At 39.8% G+C, this 23,187-nt stretch overlaps 1 protein-coding gene across 3 annotated transcripts in view; it reads left to right on the forward strand.

The window, feature by feature from the left end:
* The window catches only part of PDE4B (phosphodiesterase 4B), a 315,672-nt gene that overhangs the window by 50,307 nt on the left and 242,178 nt on the right, over positions 1-23,187 (forward strand). For all 3 annotated transcript variants that reach the window (XM_075832791.1, XM_075832792.1, XM_075832790.1), the window contains 2 exons: positions 11,303-11,403; positions 13,513-13,745. In XM_075832791.1, coding sequence (XP_075688906.1) covers positions 11,362-11,403; positions 13,513-13,745 — 275 coding nt within the window. In that variant the 5' untranslated portion in view covers positions 11,303-11,361. The remainder of the gene's footprint in view (positions 1-11,302; positions 11,404-13,512; positions 13,746-23,187) is intronic.

The following is a 23,187-nucleotide window of genomic DNA, read 5'->3' on the forward strand; positions in this document are numbered from 1 at the left end:
TTTCTCTGTGCACAATGCAAATAAATATATATAATTTTGACAATGTGATTTTCTTTATTTTTTTTTATATAATCTATCTCTCACTGGTAAAATTAACCTAGCCTAAAAATTCTAGACTATTCATGTCTTTGACAGTGGGCAAACTTACAAAATCAGCAAGGGATCAAATACTTATTTCCTTCACTGTAAGTGTCCCGCATATAATGTATATAAGTGTCCCGCATATAATGTATATAAGTGTCATGCATATAATGTATATAAGTGTCCCGCATATAATGTATATAAGTGTCCCGCATATAATGTATAGAAGTGTCCCGCATATAATGTATAGAAGTGTCCCGCATATAATGTATAGAAGTGTCCCGCATATAATGTATATAAGTGTCCTGCATATAATGTATATAAGTGTCCCGCATATAATGTATATAAGTGTCCCGCATATAATGTATATAAGTGTCCCGCATATAATGTATATAAGTGTCCCGCATATAATGTATATAAGTGTCCCGCATATAATGTATATAAGTGTCCCGCATATAATGTATATAAGTGTCCCGCATATAATGTATAGAAGTGTCCCGCATATAATGTATAGAAGTGTCCCGCATATAATGTATAGAAGTGTCCCGCATATAATGTATAGAAGTGTCCCGCATATAATGTATAGAAGTGTCCCGCATATAATGTATATAAGTGTCCCGCATATAATGTATATAAGTGTCCCGCATATAATGTATATAAGTGTCCAGCATATAATGTATATAAGTGTCCCGCATATAATGTATATAAGTGTCCCGCATATAATGTATAGAAGTGTCCCGCATATAATGTATATAAGTGTCCCGCATATAATGTATATAAGTGTCCCGCATATAATGTATATAAGTGTCCAGCATATAATGTATATAAGTGTCCTGCATATAATGTATATAAGTGTCCAGCATATAATGTATATAAGTGTCCTGCATATAATGTATATAAGTGTCCCGCATATAATGTATATAAGTGTCCAGCATATAATGTATATAAGTGTCCGGCATATAATGTATATAAGTGTCCGGCATATAATGTATATAAGTGTCCTGCATATAATGTATATAAGTGTCCCGCATATAATGTATATAAGTGTCCCGCATATAATGTATATAAGTGTCCCGCATATAATGTATATAAGTGTCCCGCATATAATGTATATAAGTGTCCAGCATATAATGTATATAAGTGTCCTGCATATAATGTATATAAGTGTCCTGCATATAATGTATATAAGTGTCCCGCATATAATGTATATAAGTGTCCCGCATATAATGTATATAAGTGTCCAGCATATAATGTATATAAGTGTCCAGCATATAATGTATATAAGTGTCCCGCATATAATGTATATAAGTGTCCCGCATATAATGTATATAAGTGTCCAGCATATAATGTATATAAATGTCCAGCATATAATGTATATAAGTGTCCTGCATATAATGTATATAAGTGTCCCGCATATAATGTATATAAGTGTCCAGCATATAATGTATATAAGTGTCCAGCATATAATGTATATAAGTGTCCTGCATATAATGTATATAAGTGTCCTGCATATAATGTATATAAGTGTCCTGCATATAATGTATATAAGTGTCCAGCATATAATGTATATAAGTGTCCAGCATATAATGTATATAAGTGTCCAGCATATAATGTATATAAGTGTCCCGCATATAATGTATATAAGTGTCCCGCATATAATGTATATAAGTGTCCCGCATATAATGTATATAAGTGTCCTGCATATAATGTATATAAGTGTCCCGCATATAATGTATATAAGTGTCCTGCATATAATGTATATAAGTGTCCCGCATATAATGTATATAAGTGTCCCGCACTTCTTTGCCGAGGCAGTCCATTTACGCGTCGTCGTTTGACAGCTGTCAAACGACGACGCGTAAATGACAGGTCGTCAGCACAGTACGTCCGCAAACCCATTCAAATGAATGGGCAGATGTTTGCCGACGTATTGTAGCCGTATTTTCAGACGTAAGACGAGGCATAATACGCCTAGTTTACGTCTGAAAATAGGTCATGTGAACCCAGCCTTAGAGTCATATCTTCATTCCTCAAGCCTTTCTAAGTTAACCCCGCCTCCCTACTTTTGATTGACAGCTCCTCGCCTCTCCTCAGCACACAGAAAATCCTGCGCTTGCGCATCGATGTTCTGGTGCGTGCGCACATCGGGACACCATAGCCGCGCATGCATAGTAACTAGATTTGAGGCCTGGAAGAAAAAGGGCATGGTATCGGATCATACATGGCGGGCGCATGCGCGCTATCTGAGACGAGATTTTGGCATTCAGGGCGGGCCAGTTTTCAGCGATGATAGGGCATAAGAAGAGGAAAAAAAAGAGACTGCCGGATTATTATTCTAAAATGTGCAAAATGTTTGCAGACCGTTACTTACGGTCGGAGAAAGAGTTTAAGAGGGGATAACGCAAATAAACTTTTGACCGCAGCGGCCAGCGAGGGGTGAGGAGAACACAATAGGTGAAATGCTGGTGACTGGTTCCCTTTAACTCATTGTGATCTGGGTTTACTAAAAAAGACTGCGTATTCATTCACATTAGTCACGACCCTCCTGGGTCTTTTGTCTTTCTCAATTTCAGTTATATTTGACATTTCTTCAATAAACATTTCTAACGTACATCGTCAAGACATTTTTAAAAGTAGATAAAATTATTTTATTTTCATTCTGAATGTCCCTCCATCACATCATACCTCAAGAAGGAGCACAGCTTTCATATTTACTTTATTTTGGAAGCTTTGTCACCCCCCCCCCCCCTCTGTGTAATGCAATTTGTAAGAGCTGCCAAAAGGACTGCAGAAAGGAAACTGACAACTAGTAAATAATATAATACTGTCAACTTTAAACAAGAATATAACTACTATAATACTGCTCCTATATACAAGAATATAACTACTATAATACTGCCCCTATATACAAGAATATAACTACTATAATACTGCTCCTATATACAAGAATATAACTACTACAATACTGCCCCTATATACAAGAATATAACTACTTTAATACTGCCCCTATATACAAGAATATAACTACTATAATACTGCCCCCTATATACAAGAATATAACTACTATAATACTGCCCCTATATACAATAATATAACTACTATAATACTGCCCCTATATACAAGAATATAACTAATATAATACTACCCCTATATACAAGAATATAACTACTATAATACTGCCCCCTATATACAAGAATATAACTACTATAATACTGCCCTCTATATACAAGAATATAACTACTATAATACTGCCTCCTATATACAAGAATATAACTACTATAATACTGCCCCCCTATATAGAAGAATATAACTACTATAATACTGCTCCTATATACAAGAATATAACTACTATAATACTGCCTCCTATATACAAGAATACAACTACTATAATACTGTCCCCTATATACAAGAATATAACTACTATAATACTGCCCCTATATACAAGAATATAAATACTATAATACTGCTCCTATATACAAGAATATAACTACTATAATACTGCTCCTATATACAAGTATATAACTACTATAATACTGCCCCTATATACAAGAATATAACTACTATAATACTGCCCCTATATACAAGAATATAACTACTATAATACGGCCCCTATATACAAGAATATAACTACTATATAATACTGCCCCCTATATACAAGAATATAACTACTATAATACGGCCCCTATATACAAGAATATAACTACTATAATACTGCCCCCTATATACAAGAATATAACTACTATAATACTGCCCCTATATATAAGAATATAACTACTATAATACTGCCTCCTATATACAAGAATATAACTACTATAATACTGCCCCCTATATACAAGAGTATAACTACTATAATACTGCTCCTATATACAAGAATATAACTACTATAATACTGCCCCTATATACAGGAATATAACTACTATAATACTGCCTCCTATATACAGGAATATAACTAAATAATACTGCCCCCTATATACAAGAATATAACTACTATAATACGGCCCCTATATACAAGAATATAACTACTATAATACTGCCCCCTATATACAAGAATATAACTACTATAATACTGCCCCTATATATAAGAATATAACTACTATAATACTGCCTCCTATATACAAGAATATAACTACTATAATACTGCCCCCTATATACAAGAGTATAACTACTATAATACTGCCCCTATATACAAGAATATAACTACTATAATACTGCTCCTATATACAAGAATATAACTACTATAATACTCCCCCTATATACAAGAATATAACTACTATAATACTGCTCCTATATACAAGAATATAACTACTATAATACTGCCCCTATATACAAGAATATAACTACTATAATACTTCTCCTATATACAAGAATATAACTACTATAATACTGCCCCCTATATACAAGAATATAACTACTACAATACTGCCCCCTATATACAAGAATATAACTACTATAATACCGCTCCTATATACAAGAATATAACTACTATAATACTGCTCCTATATACAAGAATATAACTACTATAATACTGCCCCTATATACAAGAATATAACTACTATAATACTGCCCCTATATACAAGAATATAACTACTATAATACTGCCCCTATATACAAGAATATAACTACTATAATACTGCCCCCTATATACAAGAATATAACTACTATAATACTGCCCCCTATATACAAGAATATAAGTACTATAAATATACTGCTCCTATATACAAGAATATAACTACTATAATACTGCCCCTATATACAAGAATATAACTACTATAATACTGCCCCCTATATACAAGAATATAAGTATTATAATACTGCCCCCTATATACAAGAATATAACTGCTATAATGCTGCCCCCTATATACAAGAATATAACTACTATAATACTGCCCCTATGTACAAGAATATAACTACTATAATGCTGCCCCCTATATACAAGAATATAACTACTATAATACTGCCCCCTATGTACAAGAATATAACTACTATAATACTGCTCCTATATACAAAAATATAACTACTATAATACTGCCCTTCTATACAAGAATATAGCTACTATAATACTGCCCCTATATACAAGAATATAACTACTATAATACTGCCCTCTATATACTAGAATATAACTACTATAGTACTGCCCCTATATACAAGAATATAACTACTATAATACTGCCCCCTATATACTAGAATATAACTACTATAATACTGCCCCTAAATACAAGAATATAACTACTATAATACTGCCCCCTATATACAAGAATATAACTACTATAATACTGCCCTCTATATACAAGAATATAACTACTATAATACTGCTCCTATATACAAGAATATAACTACTATAATACTGCCCCTATATACAAGAATATACCTACTATAATACTGCTCCTATATACAAGAATATAACTACTATAATACTATCCCCTATATACAAGAATATAACTACTATAATACTACCCCCTATATACAAGAATATAACTACTATAATACTGCCCCTATATACAAGAATATAACTACTATAATACTGCTCCTATATACAAGAATATAACTACTATAATACTGCCTCCTATATACAAGGATATAACTACTATAATACTGCCCCCTATATACAAGAATATAACTACTATAATACTGCCCCCTATATACAGGAATATAACTAAATAATACTGCCCCCTATATACAAGAATATAACTACTATAATACGGCCCCTATATACAAGAATATAACTACTATAATACTGCCCCCTATATACAAGAATATAACTACTATAATACTGCCCCTATATATAAGAATATAACTACTATAATACTGCTCCTATATACAAGAATATAACTACTATAATACTGCCCCTATATACAAGAATATAACTACTATAATACTGCCCTCTATATACAAGTATATAACTACTATAATACTGCTCCTATATACAAGAATATAACTACTATAATACTGCCCCTATATACAAGAATATATCTACTATAATACTGCCCCCTATATACAAGAATATAACTACTATAATACTGCCCCCTATATACAGGAATATAACTAAATAATACTGCCCCTATATACAAGAATATAACTACTATAATACGGCCCCTATATACAAGAATATAACTACTATAATACTGCCCCCTATATACAAGAATATAACTACTATAATACTGCCCCTATATATAAGAATATAACTACTATAATACTGCCCCCTATATACAAGAATATAACTACTATAATACTGCCCCTATATACAAGAATATAACTACTATAATACTGCCCCTATATACAAGAATATAACTACTATAATACTGCCCCCTATATACAAGAATATAACTACTATAATACTGCCTCCTATATACAAGAATATAACTACTATAATACTGCCTCCTATATACAAGAATATAACTACTATAATACTGCCCCCTATATACAAGAGTATAACTACTATAATACTGCCCCTATATACAAGAATATAACTACTATAATACTGCTCCTATATACAAGAATATAACTACTATAATACTCCCCCTATATACAAGAATATAACTACTATAATACTGCTCCTATATACAAGAATATAACTATTATAATACTGCCCCTATATACAAGAATATAACTACTATAATACTGCCTCCTATATACAAGAATATAACTACTATAATACTGCCCCCTATATACAAGAGTATAACTACTATAATACTGCCCCTATATACAAGAATATAACTACTATAATACTGCTCCTATATACAAGAATATAACTACTATAATACTCCCCCTATATACAAGAATATAACTACTATAATACTGCTCCTATATACAAGAATATAACTATTATAATACTGCCCCTATATACAAGAATATAACTACTATAATACTGCTCCTATATACAAGAATATAACTACTATAATACTGCCCCCTATATACAAGAATATAACTACTATAATACTGCTCCTATAGACAAGAATATAACTACTATAATACTGCCCCCTATATACAAGAATATAACTACTATAATACTGCCCTCTATATACAAGTATATAACTACTATAATACTGCTCCTATATACAAGAATATAACTACTATAATACTGCCCCTATATACAAGAATATATCTACTATAATACTGCCCCCTATATACAAGAATATAACTACTATAATACTGCCCTCTATATACAAGTATATAACTACTATAATACTGCTCCTATATACAAGAATATAACTACTATAATACTGCCCCTATATACAAGAATATATCTACTATAATACTGCCCCCTATATACAAGAATATAACTACTATAATACTGCCCCCTTTGGGTAGAACAAGGATGTAAGGAGTTAAAGAGGCTCTGTCACCAGATTTTGCAACCCCTATCTGCTATTGCAGCAGATTGGCGCTGCAATGTAGATTACAGTAACGTTTTTATTTTTAAAAAACGAGCATTTTTGGCCAAGTTATGACAATTTTTGTAGTTATGCAAATGAGGCTTGCAAAAGTCCAAGTGGGTGTGTTTAAAAGTAAAAGTCCAAGTGGGCGTGTATTATGTGCGTACATCGGGGCGTTTTTAATACTTTCACTAGCTGGGCGCTCTGAAGAGAAGTAACATCCTCTTCTCTTCAGAACGCCCAGCTTCTGACAGTGCAGATCTGTGACGTCACTCACAGGTCCTGCATCGTGACGGCCACATCGGCACCAGAGGCTACAGTTGATTCTGCAGCAGCATCAGCGTTTGCAGGTAAGATCGACTTACCTGCAAACGCTGATGCTGCTGCAGTATCAACTGTAGCCTCTGGTGCCGATGTGGCCGTCACGATGCAGGACCTGTGAGTGACGTCACAGATCTGCACTGTCAGAAGCTGGGCGTTCTGAAGAGAAGAGGATGTTACTTCTCATCAGAAAGCCCAGCTAGTAAAAGTATTAAAAACGCCCCGATGTACGCACATAATACACGCCCACTTGGACTTTTACTTTTAAACACACCCACTTGGACTTTTGCAAGCCTCATTTGCATAACTACAAAAATGGTCATAACTTGGCCAAAAATGCTCGTTTTTTAAAAATAAAAACGTTACTGTAATCTACATTGCAGCGCCTATCTGCTGCAATAGCAGATAGGGGTTGCAAAATCTGGTGACAGAGCCTCTTTAAGAAAGCTCAGGATTACATTTAATATATAGTACAATACATAAGCTTTTACATGTTGTTAATAAACGTTTAGTATAATTTTACATGTATTTTAGGATCTTTTTTTGCTTTTATAGAACACAGTATTTATTAGTAGATGAATTGTTACTGAGAAGCGGTGGATTTATGTCATTTGCTCCAATTTAAGAGCAGGAGACGGCTGCATGCCCCCCTGTCTCACAGGTCACTGGATAGGATGTGTATTTTGTCTGTCTGTACTGAACTGTATATTACAGTCTCTGCAAATGGGTTGGTGCTGCTATGATAATCCCCTGAGGACTAATTGGCCTCAGCTCACTTCCAGAAATGTAAGATCCTTTCCTTAAAATAAAAAAAAAGGTGACCTTCTCTAGAGATTACTGGCGGAAAATCTCTGCCAATTACTATAGGAACCTGAAGACAGCGAGCCTCGATGGGTCTCATAGGAGTGATAGGCGGTGGTGACTGCGCTTAGCACTGAATGGAGCTTGTCGCTGTAGGTAGATATCACGAGATGCGGCACAAGGTGCTTTGTCCAAGGGTGAACATTGATAAGAGAAACAATTGGACACGGTCTATAGTTTGCAGCTATTGCAATTACTTAAATGTGATTTAAAAAAAAGAAAAAGAAACATACCATATTTTTCGGACTATAAGACACACCCAGTTTTAGGCAACAGAAAATAGGAACTAATTATTTCATATTTTACTACTTTTACAAAGAAAAAACTATTTGTTAAAATAAAAAATTGTTCTGTTTCTGAGAGCCATAACGTTTATATATTTTCATCGATTGAGCGGTGTGAGGGCTTTCTTTTTTGCGGGACGAGCTACAGTTTTTATTGGTACCATTTTTTGGTACACGCTGTTTCCGTAACTCCCAACCATGTAATCAGTAAGTGACCGGGAGTCAGCGTGAGCACAAAAAGCTAGAACAGGGTTTAGACGGCCCCGTTCTAGAGATAGGTGCGTGTCCCAGAGGTGGGACCCACATCTATCTGACAGGGACCCACATGTATCTGACATTTATGACATATCCTGTGGATATGTCATAAATGTCCCTCATGGGAAAACCCCTTTAGCTAGTTAAACGGTCAGGAACAGCGCGATCGGTGTCCCAGGTCATTAGAGCAGCGTGTCCGCTGTAAAACACAGCTGACATCTGTCGTGTATCGAGCAGGCTCCGCGCGTGAGCCCACTCCAAACACATGGCCCACCCTGTACATTCCAGTCCCCCGTCGCGCTGATTCTAAGATTTTCACAGAATTTTTTTTATAGCGCTGCCAAGGGACAGGAAGCCTAGTTGCAAAAAAGTTTTGATTGGTGGGGGTCCGAGCTCTAAGACCCCCACCAATCGCTAAAACGAAGCGGCGGAAGTGCTCGTGTGAGCGATCAGCCGCTTCGTTTCTGTTTGGCTTTTTTCCGGAAAACTATTGTAGCGGAGTACGGGCTCATAGACTTTCTGTTAAGCCCGTACACCAGCTTTTTCCCGGAAATCAATGTAGCAAACAGAAACTAAGCAGCTGAGCGCTCACACGAGTACTTCTGCCGATTTTGGTGGGGGTCTCAGTGCTCGGTCCCCCACCAATCAAAACTTCTGACATTCACTGTGACGTGTCAGAAGTTTGTTGAACGTTTAGTTACCCTTTTAAGTATTGCATTTTCTGAACCCATTTGCCTCTGATGGTAGATTGGGGCCCAATTCCGAGTTTTGTTATAGGGCCCCCATAGTTACTTGTAATGCTCCTATTCCAAAGTACAACTTCAGTGTAACATGTGTGAACCTGAAAAGCTAACAAGAAATTTTCCCACGGACGTTGAGCTGTGTATTTAAGCCTCAACCTCTATGGACTGAAGAAGCAGATTAAGCCAGTAGGTTCTGTGAATTTACAGATTTGCCAAATGCGAGATGAGATATAATCAAGTGTCCAGAACAGAAAGAAGATACTAGACCAGTACAGTAAAAACTCCAAATATTGGACTATGGAAACGCTACAGGGGTCATGTGTGTTGTATGGAGGATTGATTGTATTGGTTACAGGAACTCTCCAGGCAAAACGGATGATATACCTAGTGCAGGGCCCGAGGGGGTGGTGCATGACACAGGAATTCATGTACCGGGTCTACACTAGTTATAACACGCAGTATCAGCGTTTCAATAAAGTAAATTTCGACCTTTTAACATCATGTTATTTTAGGGTCCAATATTCTGTGCTGCTAAATCTTCTTTAAGATCTTTATAGCATTCTTAGCTCAGTCTTTTTTTCTAAAGAGCTCCAAATCTCCTGCATAGATATAGATCATAAAATCCTAACTGCCTGCAGTCACCACTAGTGGGAGCTCAGGAACTGTTATTATTCAGCTCAATGTATGTAGTAAGCTCCCCCTAGTGGTGGCTGCAGGGAGACAGAATGTAATATTATATGTCTATGCAGGGGATTTGGAGCTCTGTATAAGAAAAATACGGTACCTAATAAATAGACAAACGCAGTGGCATCAGCATGATTTTACCCCTTTGAAGGGTGTGAGACACATCACACATGGTTTTGTTCAGGGGTGGACATAGGCCCCATTGGGCCCCTGTGCAAAAACAATATATGGGCTCCTTGCTCTCCAATTGCTTATTATAGACCATCTCCTCCAATAGCAACTCCCTAATGTGTTCTGGTGGATTGCAATCCGCAAGTAATGGTGAGTTATTAGCTCAACCCCTTAAAGGCAACCTTGTAGATAGTATGATCCACTATTTGCCTTTTTAATGTGGCAGTGGGTCCCCTTTAATTACAAGGCCCCTGTGCACAGATTGCACATATCGTACGTCCACCCCTGGATTAAAGTCTCTGATGCCCATCTTAGAAGCTCAAGCTGGTGCCACCACCCAACCCCAGGGTTGTTGACTCTGACTGCTATCATTGTTGGGGGCACATGGCCTTGGATCCAGGGTACCGTGCCTAATCGCCCAATGCTATCACCTCTGAAGGATCTACTCCAGGTCCCAGACTCACAGGGACCCCTTTCCAAGCTCCAAGGAAGAAATATCCAAGATAACGTCTGACTCTTTCTCCATTAGGGTCACCTGTTTACTGACAGCAGATTCTCTGGCGTTTGAAACGATACCTGGACCTTAAAATGAAGAAAAGTAGGAGCGTGATGACGGTCACGGCTGAGGAGGTAAGTCTTTATCTGCCCTTCTATATTTTCTAATTTAAAGGTAAACTCCAACTTCTCCAAAAATTTAAAATCTACTGTCCTTACATGTTCATTACCTTTCTTGCTGTTTCTACTAGTTCATTTCTATTCTGTACAAAAAAAAATATCTATCTGGAACCTGTCAACAAGTTGCTGTTGACGGATCTGTTGTTTTTTTTTGTCTGTCTAGTATTTTCAGTTCATAAAGATGTCCAGCCTTGTACTGTCTGATTGGCTCATTAACTATTCATACACATGTACCATTTTTATTTTTTTTTGCCATTTTTGCATATGGTCGTTGAGCTATTTGTGTTAGTATGAGTTGTGATTCAATGGAAGCGATTGTTTCTTGTCCCCATCTTAGAAAAATACCGATGGACACAGACGGAGAGCTTAGATCAGTGGTCCCAAACCTGGATCTGGATGTTATATGATCTAAGGAGACTAGATAGATAGATAGATAGATAGATAGATAGATAGATAGATAGATAGATAGATAGATAGATAGATAGATAGATAGATAGATAGATATGAGATAGATAGATAGATATGAGATAGATAGATAGATATGAGATAGATAGATAGATAGATAGATAGATATGAGATAGATATGAGATAGATATGAGATAGATAGATAGATAGATAGATAGATAGATAGATATGAGATAGATAGATATGAGATAGATAGAACTTTAAAACATCCTGTGTAAAGCGATGCAACCTAATGGGAAACCTACTGGGTAACCAATCAGGCCTCAGCTTTTATCTATTGTCGTGCACTGGAAAAATAAAAGCTGGAATCTACGGACAACTGCTCCACTTTTGGTTGTGCTTGTATTCATATGCAACCTGCGACCTGTTGTATTATTTTGTGTTTTGGGGATTCTGATTGTATTTTGTGATCTGATTGGTTATAAAATCTTGTAAAAAGAAAAACAAAAATTACTCTCGGCCTCTTGGGTCAAACTCCTTAGCTCCTGGGAAAGCTCAATGACGAAAGATATGGCCACTGTCTGCTCCGGGGGCTTTCCGAGAATCTTATATGACGCAGGAAAATATATGTATATCACTGTAGGGCTGGGCGATTTTGCCCAAAAATAAAATGTAGACTTTTTTTCAACCCTGTGGGCGATTTTCGATTTTAATCTCAGTATTTTTTTCAGTTTATTTAACAGTAATAAGATAATCAAGAGATCATGTAATAAATTATTTTCTTTATATATATATAACTTTCATGTCCGTTTGGCATCAGTGTCTCCAAATGGATTTCCTGTAGATAGTGCCACAGTGCCCCCGTAGATAGTTCTCCCATATAGTGCCACAGGGCCCCCCTATAGTGACTCCCACTCCTTGTAGATCGCAGTACCACCCCATCCCCCTTGTAAATTGCAACACCACCCCCTCCCTTGTAGATGGCACCCCACATGTAGATCGCACTCCCCCCCCCCCCTTGTAGATCGCAGCACCCCACCCCATCCTTGTTGTAGATAGCGGCCACTGTAGCTGCCACTAGTGGCTGAATCCCCGGCCAGAGGTTGCCGACACTTTGACCAGGTATACCGCTCCTAGTGGGAGCTACAGCGGCACGATCTACAAGGGGGGGGGGGGTACTGCGAACTACAAGGGAAGGTGGTGGTGCGATCTGCAAGGAGGGGGCAATCTGCAAGGGGGGGTATGGTGGCACGATCTGTAAGGGGGGGTGTTATCTACAGGCTGGTGTGGCTATATACAAGGAGTCTCTGCTTCCCCATGGAACTGCTGTTCCGTACTGTATCATTTTGTTCACTACAGAACAGCAACTCCGTAGGGAAGTCGAGACTGACCGGGGAGCAACTTGTCAGACAGGGCAGTTCAGGCAGTGACGAGGCGGCGGGATGGAGCTTCCTCCTGTAGCACGGCGATACTAAAAAAAATTCCATAGGTGTTTATGGACCCATTTAGCCTGTGCGACAGTCCGAACCCGTTGTGAACATAGAAATAGATGAAAATAATTTTACACAAGAGGTCGACACAAGGGAGAGAGGAGGACGTTTTCTGTAATAGGGTCCCATGTTTATAACCTAATGTCCCATTTTTTTGTTTTTCTGACAGAACACAAAGGGTTTATCCGATTGTTACCTGAGCAAATCTTACAGCTCCTACGGTTACAACATTGGAATAGACTTATGGAGAGGAAAACGGTTCTGTTCTGGGACGTTACAATTACCCCCTCTACACCAGAGGCAGGCACGGAGGGCAAAGACACCAGACTACATTCACAGGCCCACCACCTTACCCCTGGTTCCACTACCGAGGATCGCAGTAACGCCGGTGGAGAGAGACAGGTAAAATAAATATCGTTATCTTTATGTATCCAAACACATGAACAGCACAGGGGGCAGCCGCCTTGTAGAGGGAACCCATATGGATTGTATCAGGCCAAGCCATCCTTTTATTTTTGTGGGAGAAAAGGGTAGCTTCACTAAAGTGCGCTGGGTCAGCTGCCCAAAGTCTAAAACTGGTAGCATGAGATGCTGCATGGGAGGCTCGGTGGTCCGCTAGTTAAGTCAATCTTGAGACACCAAAACCTCAGCTGTATCGGAGCACATGAAACTGGAAATTGTGGGTTATTGCTGCACTTCCACTGTACTATAAATTCAAAGCTTAAAGTGTATCTTCACCTTTTGTCGTTTTTAGGTCCAAAATCCTGTGCTGATTAATTTCTTAATATATCTTTATAAGGATCAGAGCTCAGTTTTTCTGATAGAGAACTCCAAATCCCCTGTATAGATATAATTAAATGATACAATTCTCTGCCTTCACTCACCACTAGGGGGAGCTTACTGCATACTGTTTTATTATGGAATTCATTGTATGCCAGTATGCAGTAAGCTCCCCCTAGTGGTGACTGGAGGCAGAACTTTATCATTTAAGTATGTATATTCAGGGGATTTGAAGTTCTGTTTTAATAAAATAAAGCTTAGGCTTTAAAGATATTTAAAGTAAGTCCTCAGCACAACATTTTGTATCTACTATATTTAAACTAAAAAAAAATTCTAGTGTGGACATTCCCTATGACGCCAAAATGAACCGCAAGGTTAATATTTTTTTGCCTATTGCATGTCCGACTACTGTTGTCAGTATGAATAAAGGAATAGGAGAAGACGATGAAGGGAGGTGGATTTGCTAAATCCGCGCTAGATATTTCTGCACTTTAATTTTTATTGTAATATGTTCATCGTATGACAACCGAGTGAACGGGAGGTAAACAGATGGCAAAACTTCTGTTGATATTTTCGAGGACAAGAAAAATGTTTGCAGCGCAGCTGAGGAACAAAAACAAGTAATTTTGTATTTAGAGACATTTTTTTATTTGATTTTGTGCTTTTGTGTCCTCCAACCTCCTGTCTCATTTCCCATCATGTATCTAAATGGAAGCGGAAATGTTTTGTCACTGACTTTGTAAACAGAATTTATATACACCGCACCTCGAACACCAGATGCCAAGAGCAGCGCTAATCTATCGCTATATTTTCCTAATTAACTCTTTAGTAGAGGTAAGGGCATACATACTACATGCAGCAGGTTTGGACTCTTAAAGGGACACTCCGGCAAAAATGTACCATTATGGTATTTCATGTGTCAGTCTCTCAGCTGCTATTTTTCTTGCCGCTTCTATCTCTATATATTAGACTGGGGTGGTTGCTTAGCAGCAGTGTGAATCAGGCTCGGTGACCTATGTATCACATAAACAACAGAAAAGTTTGAACAGCACATTCCAACAAAATGAAACAAAACGTGTATACAGGTGCAAGAACGCCCGTGACTGCAAATATACAGCACACGAGAAAATGGCAACCGCACACTGCGAACACTAATGCCACCTAAGCCACTAAATATGCATTACTGCCAAATCTACTTACAATAGGGAGGTTCTTAGCGCACATTTTAATCAAAGCAGCGTATTTTCCCACCTCATAGAGGTCGCCTTGTCGTGGCAGGTGGGCTCACACAATTTGATCAAAATGTGCGCTAAGAATCTCCCTATTGTAAGTAGATTTAGCAGTAATGCATATTTATTTATATTTAGTGGCTTAGGTGGCATTAGTGTTTGCAGTGCGCTGTCGCCATTTTATTGTGTGCTATGGAGATCTATGTGTCATCCATCACAGGATTCGGCAGTTCCTGTACCACACTAGTTTTGCACGAGGGGGGACAGAAACTTTTATCATCAGCTACCACTGATACTTAGACAGGTTCCTGTTATACATACTCTATAATGTAGAAGAATATAGTGAAGCTGTATACTTATGGTTTCTCAGATTATTTAGGAGAATATAGAGAGACTGATAACCACAGTGTCCCCCCCAGCATGCAGATATGGTATGGTCTTTAACTGATCATGGGATTAATAGCAAAGCAGAGAGGAAGAGAAAGCTGGATGGAGGCTTTTTTTAAGCACAGACAAAGCAGCGGTACAAAAAGTAAATAGAGCATACATAAAAAATGTAGAGTGTGGTATACAGTCAGGGGGAAATGCAGACATGGAAAGTTTTGTTTCCACTGGAGGCCTTCTGTAAAGAGAGAGGACCAGCATTGCTTGAACTTCGTTGAAGCAAACACAGGGATGGGGAATTATCTCAAGCGTCCTTGAAAGATCGTGGAAATAGAAACAAACATCAGACCCATCTGTCCTCTGAAGTTGTGAATTGAATTAAGATCCTAAAAGGAGGAGTTTGCATCCTAGCTTCTGTATGTGGACTGTTATGTGGCCTTTCCAACCTCGGTATACCTTTCTAGGTAGGATCAGAAGGCACAATAGCATTACTATGTGAAAATACATAAGATTAATAATCATAAAGAGAAGAAGAGGAGAGCTGGGAAGTGTCTGTGTATTCTTGAGTCCAGTGACCAAGTGACCAGAGACAGTTCACCATAAACTCAAAAATGGCTGACTATGGTTGCTAGTTTTGGTTTCTGTTCCTATTTACAGATGCAAAGCAGCTCTGGAGAAAAAAATGTGCTAAATTTTAGCGAAGGTTAACTGGTATGAAAAGGTTTATTTTGATACGAAATTGCTCTTTGATTGGAAATTTGCTAATCAAGTAATTCAGTTATTGGTTCTTGGCTTGTAGATTATAGACTGCAGTATATGTGGTCAACAGGCCAAGAAGGAAACTGCATGGAATATGTCTTTACCCGGGCAGAGAGGTCAGCAGATTTCGTATACTCTTTCAACTAAAATGAACATTATATTAGTGAACTGCTACTTAAAGGGGTTTCCCGATATTGCAGCGTCCGACTTTTTGGCCAACGTTAACCATTTGAACTCTATTGGATTCGTCCTATTATGTAAATCTATTCACTTATAGGGACTGTAGCAACAATATAAGAAATACTTTAGCAGCTACAACAAGAATATTACTGAACCAATCCTGCATTAATTCAAAGGGAAAATTGTACATTTAACAATTGTCATTTTATTTCCGCTATTTTCTTGTATTGTGGTGTCTGTACACTAGGGGGCAGCACACAACCTTTGTATACTTTGTGCAGCGTTGGAGCTGTACTAAGTATCTATGTAACCAAACTGATATACTTAATTACCAGACAACTATACATGTGCACCCTTATGCTCTTCTTCTTCATAGACAGCGGTGTATGAAGCTCGTGGACCCCAGTGCAAAATCTGTAACAGCGCCCCCCATCTACCATGTGCCATGTATATTACTGGTTTCTCTGCACCCCATATAGCTACATCCCTGCTTATAGATATATATATATATATATATATATATATATATATATATATATATATATATATATATATATAGAAATGATAAAATATAAGGCCCCATGCACACGACCGTAAAATCGCCCTTAATTACGGACCGTAACTATGGGCCGATATGTTTCTATGGCCGATGGACACATTCCCGTATATTTACGGGAGGGTGTCCGTGCCATAGAAACCTGCCGAAAAAAAATAGGAAATGTCCTATTTTTTTATTTTAAGGACCGTGCTCCCATACTTTATAATGGGAGCACGGCCCGTAAAAACGGCCAGCGGTCCGCCGCCGGCCGTGCCCGTAATTACGGGTCGTAATTACGGGCACAGTCGTGTGCACGGAGCCTTCGGGGTAGTGGATCCACTTAGTCAAAAATAATAGCCAGCCCATCCATTTTACCTCGTGGTCATGTGACCAGGTTTCCCTGCAACGGTTCCTGAATGCCTGGATGTCACTTTAATTATTTTTTTTAACTAAATTCAGTTTTAATTGCCACATTGCAAGGTGGGATCTCTCACTAGAGGGCGCCATACAATACCCAAGTGCAATAACTAGGTGCAAGTTGGGTATTGTAGGCCTTTTCTCAGGCAAAATTGGCCACTTACTGTATGACCACATACGTTTTAGACGTGCATATACTGTATGATGTTATATGGAGGTAAACTGGTTATATGGTGGTGTGTGAGGTTATATGGCGGTATACTGGCTATATGGTGATGTGTGGGGTTTTATGGAAGTATACTGGTTATATGGTAGTGTGGGACGTTTTATGGCGGTATAATGGCTGTTTGACAGTGTGAGGTTATATGGGGGTGTAATGGCTATATAGTAGGGGCGGGTGAGGTTATATGGCGGTATACTGGTTATATGGTGATGTGTAAAGTTATATGGAAGTATACCGGTTATATTGTAGTTTGTGAGGTTTTATAGCTGTATAATGGTTGTATGGCAGTGTTTGAGGTTATATAGTGGTATACTGGCTATATGGGGATGTGTAGGGTTATATGGCGGTATACTGGTTATATGATAGTGGGTAACATTATATCTACGTATACTAGTGGTATGATAGTGGGTTAGGTTTTATAGTGATATACGGGTTATATGATGATGTGTGGGTTTATATGGCGGTACACTGATTATATAGTAGTGTGTAACATTATATCTACGTATACTGGTGGTATGGTGGTGTGCAGCATTATGTGACGGTATGTAGACTCTATGGCCATTCAGGAGTTTTTCACGTCCTGTGAAGATTCCGAGGAGACCAGCTCACAATTCTATGCCCATATAGATAGGACTTGTCCCAGCCTACGGCATTTGGATCACAAATCGTGCCTATGACCCTCTTCATCACATCCCAAAATGAATACAGACCAAAGACAAGATCCCCTAAACCAATACCGACCCCCTAAATAAATGAATACAGACCCCAGACTAAACTCCTCCTAAATAACTGCAGAACCAGACCCCTAAATAAACACAGACCTCAGACCAGGCGTGCAAATACTCACGATTTCCCATTGGACTATGTCTGCCGCGCTCAGGGGTCGAAGAGGACTGCGATTTATATTTTAAGGACACAGGATACCCGGAGATTTAACTGCTTTGCGGAAAATCTAGGACAGAAGACAAGTATGGGTTAAATATCTTGAATGGTGAAGGCCTATTATACTCTTATAATATTATGATTGGAGAAAGCTCCGCTTAGTAATTGCCTTTGTAGGAAGCTCGGCAGATGGTCAGTATGACAGAAGGACCCTCCAGCTCATATTTTACAATAATTAAGGGTCATTCATTCAAGAGCTCGTACGATTATGTCATTCCTGGGATGAGATTCACACTTTATGATTATGATCATTACTGAAACTTCTTCATGTAAAATACACCCGCCAATGGGTGACTACTCTGAGCACCGGGACCTGGGATCCCGACCAGGAAAGTCCATACTTGCTGGAATTAAGGGTGACAATTCCTTAGACTTCAGGACTTTATTATTTAGAGTCTTATTTATCAAAACTGTCATCCAATAAAACTACCATGGTTGCCCATAGCAACCAATCACGGTACAGCTTTCATTATTTCAAGAGTAGTTATGAAATGAAAGCTGAGCTCTGATTGGTTGCTATGGGCAACAAGGCCACTTTTACTGCTAGACAGTTTGGATTAATAAGGCCCAAAGGCGCAGATTTATTAATAACCAATTCAGTGGAATAAGAAGCGACACATTTATTAAAAGGCCTTTTGTAATGATTGTGGCCCATCCTTAGAATTAAAAAAAAAATATATACATATGTAGTGTCCCACAGGAGCACTACTATGAAAACTATGTTTATCTTCATGTGTTGTGTTATGCTGCCATCTACAGGTTCAGAAATGTTATGACATTGTGTTTCAGCCTATGCGGAGTGTTTTTCTATAATGTAACAGAAGCTGGGAGGAGTTAATTAGGGAGTGGTGAGAGTGGTGAGCTAGGAGGGGATGCAGCAGGAAGCACAGAAAAGGTGCTCCTGAGTTCAGCCATTGGCGGATTACAGAGAAAGACAGGCCTAAAGAGATTTATGGGAATAACAGCTCAAGGAGCCAGAAGAGTCCAGAAAGAGAGACTGTGAGTAGAGAGATAATAGCACTCCTGCATTTAGCATTGGGCTACACTGATTGAGCTGAATTTGGATGACATATTTGTATTGTACAATCTCCATCTTGAAAAGTAAAAGTGTGCTGCAAGCTCTCCTGATTAACTGCCACCACCGTCTCCTGTCTTCTATTTGCACTCTACACCAAGGGCACCCCAAATAACACCAGACAGGAGTCAGCCACCAAGGGAGTGCCCCGGGGGAAACAACAGTCATCATCATCATCTTGTGCAACCCCCTCATCACTGTGTGTGTGTGTCCCTGGGAGGTGGGAAGGCCTGCAAGGCAAAATACCACCGTGACACAAGACAGAGAGCCCAGTATCCACCATTTTGGGTTCCTGCATTCCCCGCCACCCACGGGCCACCACATATAATTTTGGCGTCACGAACAGGATATCTATGGCCTCTGTGCCTTATGAACTAAGTCAGCGCTGATGCGCCACAGCCGGAGCCAGATTATCGCAGCCGGAGCAGAGTTACAGACATTTCGCTACAGCCGGAATAAAAGTTTCCCGCCAAGTCGCCGCCATATTGGAAGTGGCAAGGAGCTGCGCAAGAGAACCCGCGAAAACAGCGGAGCAGCTAAGAGAAAGCTGGTGAGTGCCTGAATAGGCCAGTAAATGAGATTTAAAGTAAAAAGTGGCAGTTAACAGTGTAGAGACACCGGAAAAGATATCCGGAAAAGAGGCTTAGTGCATAGCCTGAAATTGAACACCCGTTGCTAGGGGTTACTGTAGGACTTATTGCAGAAAATGTCTGACGACGGAGATAACGGCTCTCCAAGCCCCAGTGGGTCACCTCCAACAGCGCAAGTGATGCCACTCACTATGCCCTATTACTTTGGAGCACCATGGCTTCCTCGCTACAAAGGCGAAGTTCATTCCCTGAGGGAATTCAAAGAGAAGATGCTGTCCATGTTCCGTTTGTATCCTGTCTCAACAGACCAGAGGGTTGAGATATTGATAGGACAACTAGAGGGCGCAGCATTAAGAGAAGTGAAATCCTGGCCCAGAACAGAGAAAAAAACAGTGGAACAGATACTGGACCGATTGCGTGCCACATTTGAAGTAAGGACTGTGGCAGAGCTCAAGATGAGATTCTTTGGAAAGAAGCAGCAGCCCGGTGAGTCATTGAGAGACTTTGCTTTATCCCTGCAGGAGGCCCAGCGGGCAATTATGCAAGTAGAACCCTTAGAGGCTGCAGAGGCTGACAAGGCCTTAAAGGAGCAGTTTGTTGAAGGAGCTGCATCTGAAGCTCTTAAAAGTCAGCTCAGAATGTTGGCCTCCCAGAACCCAAGCTGTATCTTCTTGGACTTTAAAGAGCTCGCAATTAGAATCCTGGGGACTGAAGCCGCAGCGGTTCAAGCCAAAGTTTTCCCCTATTCCATAGAGACTCCTACGGAGTCGCAAGTAGATCATCCTACAGCAGCGGGAAGTCAAGTTGCACTAGCTCAGTGTGCTCACATGCAAGCTCAAGATCCAGTTGGTGAACTGAGGGACCAAATTGCTGTCCTCACCAAGAGCCTCAGTAAAATGTGCCAGAAAATGGAAGATATGGAGCAACGCCAGAAAGAAAGCCGCCGCTACTCCAGTAACAGGTTCAGTAACCGATCAGAAGGGGGAAGTTACCGGAATTGGGGTAGACGCTCTTCTGACAGATTTGATACCACCGGAAGACCCATTTGTCGTAGGTGTCAAAGAGCTGGCCATATTGAAAGAGAATGTCGTCAGTTAAACGACAATCCCCCGAGGCAGAGGACCGCCCCTCGGGAGGAAGACCAATAGGTCCCACAACACCAGAATGGATTCCCCGGTACATTGGGCAGTGTCCAGTGATTACGATCCACCTAAATGGGATCCCACTGTCGGCCTTACTGGACACTGGCTCTCAAGTCACCACTCTGCAGAGAAGTTGGTTTGAGAAGTACTGGGACCTCGACCAGCTGATACAACCCCCAGACACGTGGCTTAACATTGTAGCCAGTAATGGACAATCGATACCCCATCGGGGCTACTGGGAACCCACGATCCAGATGGGAGAAACTGAACTGCCCCAGCAAGGCGTAATTGTAGTGAACGTCTGGGATGATGACTTTCCACCAGTGGTGCTGGGCATGAATGTTCTTAGGAATTGCTATGAAGAGATGCTAGATGCCCTACACCGAGCACTTTCTACAGTCCCTGTCTCCAATCAAAATGCAATTCAGCATGCTATCCGTCTCTTGAATGCCCAACAGAGGTTCACGAATGAAAAGGGTGAGATCTGCCGTGCCCGCATCATGGACTCACAACCAGTGACTCTGGAACCAGAGACGGAAACCATTCTGTGGTGTCGAGCTCGTCCAGGTTTGCAAGGTCAAGATTACCAGGCCCTTGTGGAACCTCTTCTTCTGGAAGATCATCCGACCGTGCTAGCAGCCAGAAGTCTAGTGACTGTTTCTAATGGGAGGGTACCTATTCGCCTCCTGAACATTGGTGATACGGCTGTGGTACTGAGTAAATACCGTCCAGTTGCTAAGCTCTCACAGGTCTTCTTCCAAGATGTCTGGAGCCCTGAGACTACAGTGTTCCAGCAAGCTACCCAGAATCAAGTTACCCCTGAGATGACAACAAAACCTTGGTGGACCGAGATCCATGTTGGCGATGCTAATACTACCGAAGAGGAGATCGAAGGAGCCCTGATGGTGGCCAAAGACAATCAACAAGCCTTCAGTAAACATCCTATGGATTTTGGGAAGGCTACTATCATTGAGCACACCATCCCTACAGGCGTCCATCCACCCATCAAAGAAAGGTACCGTCCCCTTCCACCAGCCATGTACCAGCCAGTGAAGAAAATGATTCGGGAGATGAAGGACGCAGATGTGATTCGGGAGAGCTACAGTCCATGGGCTGCACCCCTAGTCCTGGTGAAAAAGAAGGATGGCAACATTAGATTCTGCGTGGACTACCGCAAAATCAATAATATCACTCACAAGGATGCGTATCCCCTGCCACGCATTGAAGAATCCCTGACTGCTTTGGGGTCTGCTGCCTACTTCTCAACTCTGGATTTGACCAGCGGGTATTGGCAGGTACCGATGGCTCCCGAAGATAGGGAAAAGACTGCTTTCACTACTCCCATGGGGTTGTTCGAGTTTAATTGTATGCCCTTTGGGCTATGCAATGCCCCGGGAACCTTCCAGAGGCTGATGGAACGCTGCCTGGGTCACCAAAACTTCGAGACCGTCCTCTTGTACCTGGACGACGTAATCATCTACTCAAAGACTTATGAGGAACACCTACAGCACCTGGCAGAAGTCCTCAAAACCCTCATCAAATATGGCCTGAAAGTGAAACCCTCCAAGTGTCATCTCCTGAAGCC

The sequence above is a fragment of the Rhinoderma darwinii genome, chromosome 7 (genome assembly GCF_050947455.1).
Source record: "Rhinoderma darwinii isolate aRhiDar2 chromosome 7, aRhiDar2.hap1, whole genome shotgun sequence".
NCBI classification, from domain to species: domain Eukaryota; kingdom Metazoa; phylum Chordata; class Amphibia; order Anura; family Rhinodermatidae; genus Rhinoderma; species Rhinoderma darwinii.